Source organism: Triticum dicoccoides, chromosome 3A (genome assembly GCF_002162155.2).
Source record: "Triticum dicoccoides isolate Atlit2015 ecotype Zavitan chromosome 3A, WEW_v2.0, whole genome shotgun sequence".
In the NCBI taxonomy this organism is placed as follows: Eukaryota; Viridiplantae; Streptophyta; class Magnoliopsida; order Poales; family Poaceae; genus Triticum; species Triticum dicoccoides.
The window spans coordinates 179,699,140-179,704,118 of NC_041384.1; the positions used below are offsets into that span (position 1 = coordinate 179,699,140).

Consider the following 4,979-nt stretch of genomic DNA (forward strand, 5'->3'; position numbering starts at 1 on the left):
TTCTCGGCTTAACTTTAATCCGAAGGTGGTGGGGGATACAGACATCTGCAACCGTCTGGTCATAGTAATTAACGTGATCTTTCAGATTCTTTCCAAGGCGCACGCCATTAGTATGATACTTATACTCCCTTCGTCCCAAAATTCTTGTCTTAGATTTGTCTAAATACGGATGTATCTAGTTACATTTAGATACATCCGTATTTAGACAAATCTAAGACAAGAATTTTGGGACGGAGGGAGTAGTAGCTAGAGTTATCCATCCGAATCAGTGTGCCTTTATCCAAGGTAGACTAATTATGGATGGCGGTCTGGCCCTGCATGAAGTCATTCATAAGGTAATATTAAACTTTGAAAGGCGATCTTCTTCAAAATTGACTTCGAAAAGGCATATGATATGCTTAACCAGAACTTGCTTGGGGGAGCTTTGTAGCGCAAAGGATTTGACAATCGTTGGATCACCTGGATTATGCAGTTGGTAGGGATTGGGCACACGGTTGTGAAACATCATTGGAGAGATAGAGCCCTTCTTAAGCCAAGGGGATTGAGGCAAGGGGGTCCCTTATCTTTGTTTTTCTTCAAGCTTGTAGTCAATGCATTGGCCACAATCCTTGACTCGGTTAAGCACAGGGGTCGCTTGTGAGTGGTTGTATCGCACTTGATCGGTGGAGGTGGGATCTCGCATGTCAATATGCGAACAATACGATTCTCATGTTCGAGGCAACACAACTGGACATAATCAACCTGAAATTACGGTTGCCGTGCTTTGAAAAAAATTTGGGGGCTAGCGATTAATTTCCAAAGAGTGAGGTTTTAGTGATGTACATAATCAAGCCCCATTGGACTCCCCCCACCCGATCCAGATCACTTGAATCTGGATCCCATCTTCGCATTGACTCTGGCTAGCAAGTGCCCTGCTCCTGATGATGTGATGGAGGTGTTGCTCGGGGCCAGGCCCAACTCCTGGTGCACCATCGTTGACGGAGAGGATGAAGTGGGGTGGACCCCATTGTCGCTGCCGGCAGCCACTCTTGGTCTCGTCCCCTATGACGTGCAACTTCTGCCTTGCTCCAATGTCGGTTATGGGGATGGCGTTGCTATCTTGGTTCTGTAGTTGCCGATGGGTGAAGATGTCGAGTTCATGTCGAGTACTCCACTGACCATCGCCGAAGGTCACACTTCTGGCGCTGCAGTCATGGGGAAGTTGGCGCCGATGACAATGATTGCTGCTATGGATTGTGTGTTATCCACTTCATGTTGCTCTGGGTTGCCTACTAGTGATCTAGCAGTGGTTGTGGATGCTCTGCTTGGGGAAGGTCCTTGGATTTTTTTTGTGGGTCGAAAGTGTCATCCTCGTGTCCATGAGACTTGCAGCCAAACTCCCCAATCCTTTGCTTTTAAGGTTGCGAGGCTGGAGCAAGCCGGCGGCTTCAGACGAAGAACTCATGGTAGATGCTTCTGCTATTTGGCTCCAGGCCACAAGGCTTCCTCCTGCTGACCCGATTCAATTCCTAACATGTCTCCGCTGTGGGCGCCGTGAGAGGGACTGTTATCTTCACCTCTCCTTCGTCAAAGATCCTCATCGCCATGCGTGTGCCTCTCCAACTCCACCATGTCCATCCTCTGGTGGGCACTCTTGGACTTTCGTTGTTGCTCCTAGAATGCATGTTGAAGTCCTCGAGCCTGTGATGTTTGTTGAAGCTTCTGGTGGAGGTTGTGCTTAACATGAGGTTGTGGCAAATTCTAACGACTCTATGCTTGTTTCGACTAGTTTTGAACTTCAAATCATGATACAGTTGGCGCTCTGCCCTTTGCGCAAGCTTGAGGACTCTTTGTGTTGTGGTTAGCTTGTGCGACCAACTTATTGGAGAGGACGGAGGCATCTGATAGTGTGCATGGGATGCTGGTGGCAAATCATGGAGACCAAGGTGTTGAGGACTTGGCGACACTAAGAGGCTGACGACTTTGGAGTTAGATGCACCGATGGTGGCCACAGAGTTCGGCCTAGCTAGTTCTACCTCCTCTGAAGTACGGGATGTTGCAAGGGATGTGCTTTTTGCGACAAGAGACGGTGACACTTTGCATGACTTCACCGAGTTGATCAAAGGCCTCATTGTCGTGCCTTCGATCACCCAGGGATTGAATCGCTTTGTCAAGGCAAAGAAGATCAAGAATGTCAACAAGTTAAATAAGTGCCGCCATGAGGGACAAGTCTATAAGATGTTAGTCGCCACTATATATATTTCTTTCTTGGTGCTTTTTATTTTAGGAGCAGTTGGTGTGAGGTTTTGTGGGTTGGCTTGTTGTGAGGTGCCATCCACGGTGTCCTTGTTGACTACTTGAGTATAGTGTGCGCTTGACCCTGATTGTATTGATTTTTGCCCCTTTTTCCAGCAATTAACTGGGCAACTATCTTCTTCTTAATGAAAAAGGCAAAGTTTTTGCCTCTGTTTCAAAAAGAAATTCAACCTTAGCTTTATTTTCGAAAGAAGAAAAAACAAGCTACATACTGTAACTTTGGATTGCACGCTCGTTGAAGAAATTTTCCCAGTTCAGTTCATAATGTCATGGAGCACATCCTGCTCTGTTTTTCCTACTGCTGAGGCTCAGGCTACTGTTGGGTATATTTTGAAGTACGAAAACAACATTTTGAAGCTTATTCTGCAACATGCCTTTTTTAATCTGTACTGCCCGTTATCTCCCCTTTCTCCGGAAAGGCAATGATGCTTCTTTTACAGGGATTATACCGCAATCATCACACGGACAGTAGCATCAACTTCTCCTGCTGACAAAGTGAGTCAACCTGCAGTACAAGCCGTTTAAGGCTTCAGCTAATTCCTTTCTCTAATTAATAACATGTCAAGTTGGGTTTCTTAGATCAAACCTGAAGGGAATCCGAAGCCAGGGGAGTTCTAAACCTGTCGAATGTGGACTACATGATCAATCAGTACAAATGTCATGCTGAACCATAGATGAGATGGAAAACTAACAATTACTTACCGTATCTTTCTAACCGGATCAACAATGCTTCAAAACAAATTTCGTGCTTCTGGACCCATTTGCCGTGCACTGCATACCGAAGTAACATGCCTGCAGACATTAGAAAGAGTTTCCTTGTGCTCGCAACGCCGACAAAGTGCCCCTGGAGGGAGCTGCATGCTAGGCAGGCGCCACGATTTTATTACTGCAGATAGTCAACCCCTGCGCAAATCTGGCAGACGTGTCAAATCTTCAGGAGTGTGAATGACCAGGCAGCCAATTGCCAAGAATATTCCGCCTCTGCCTGCAAAGGCGGCAACGCGTACGTACGTACGCACGCACAAGATCGCCATCGCAAGCATGGATCATGCTAAAGTTGGACGAGAGGCAGAGAAGAAATCAACCAGGAGCCGGCTAGCGAGCTAGCTTGCAGCCCACAGCCTTGCTGCGCACACTCCCTCCCTGCACTCCAGGCTTTTGCCGTGCAAATCAACCATGGGCAGGCATATGCATGCGCCGAGACGCCTTTGACTTTCGCCATTGCCGTCTAGCCCATACTATAAGCACTGCCCCTCCCTCCCTACAACCCCCATTTCCTTCCTCATAGAGCCACCTGCCGAGCCACAAGCCATCAGCAGCGCACTGCCACGACCCTAAGCTTTCCCCCTCCACCGCCACCCCACCACCATGGGGAGAGCCACCATGCTTCTCATGGCGCTGGCCCTCGCCACGATCACCGTCGCCCACGCCGCGCCTCCCGCGCTCCGGCGGAGCCGCTTCCTTGCGGACAAGCTCCCGCCGCCGCTGTCCTACTTCGACTGCGTCAGGAAGCCCCCGTCGGTGTGCCTGGAGCCCTTGAGCCCCGGGAAGACGTGCTGCAAGGGCACCTGCACCGACACGGAGTCCAGCGCTGAGCACTGCGGCAACTGCAACAGGAAGTGCAAGTACGGGGACACCTGCTGCGGCGGCAAGTGCGTCGACCTCCTCAAGGACCAGAAGAACTGCGGCGAGTGCTCCAACCAGTGCGCCAACTCCGTCAAGTGCGAGTTCGGCATGTGCGACTACGCGGGGTGATGCCGATCCGGCGACGCCGGCCATGCCCGCCATGCGTGCGTGCGGTGTGATCGGCGGCCACGCATATACAGTTCTGCACCCATCATGCATGACCAAGAAATAAATTCGGCAGTGCGTATATACTACGTGAGTGCATCTTAAGAAGTCCAAATTGTTTAAGGTATTTCGATTGTTGATCTCCTCGATCATATGTATACAAAAAAAAGGGTACAGATGATTTATACGTCCCTCTGTTCGTCTCATGATTTACGTGTTTTATTTGTTGGACTACATACTATAAATACAAAGTGGTCACGTGGTATTAATAAAGTGAATAATGTTGTAATGTGTTATACATATATGATTTTTTGGGTACCCGTAGCTCGATCAATACATATGTATATATGGATTCTTTTTATGTATACCGAATAGTGGAAACATTTCCAATGAATGTTTATTTGATTTAACAATCGATTCTGTGTATTTTACCTAGCTTGAATATTCTTTTTTTTCTGTATAGACTAGTAGGCATGTACATGCCATTCGCATTATTTGTACGACTGCTTACAAACTGCCAATTCATAGAACTGGTCTTAGTTAGGACCTAGGACGCGTACAAACGGGAAAGTACTTAACGTAGATGCCTCCCATGGTCAACTTAATCAACTCATTTGCATGTGGCATTTGCATTAGTACGTGACGTGTCTGTCCAGTGTCCACAACAGCCAAATCTGATACTAGTAATTTCCTAAGTACAGTATATACTATCATCACATGATTTCCAATTTTTTTTGAGGATTTTTTTTAAGAAACTGTAGGGTTTATCATCTTGGCCAGAGCAAAATATCAGGGCTTTAGCATAGGTGTATCCCGAATTTTAATTTAAGAAACATGCACCCGCAATATTTTGACTAGCATTTAACAACAACAAATATACACTTCTTCTATTT

At 47.3% G+C, this 4,979-nt stretch overlaps 1 protein-coding gene across 1 annotated transcript; it reads left to right on the forward strand.

Moving 5' to 3' along the window:
- The first annotated feature begins 3,586 nt into the window (after positions 1–3,586).
- Positions 3,587–4,392, forward strand: LOC119271454 (protein STIG1-like). The gene has a single exon (XM_037553286.1). The coding sequence runs from the start codon at positions 3,664–3,666 to the stop codon at positions 4,048–4,050; it is 387 nt and encodes a 128-aa protein (XP_037409183.1). The 5' UTR covers positions 3,587–3,663; the 3' UTR covers positions 4,051–4,392.
- Positions 4,393–4,979: the final 587 nt, after the last annotated feature.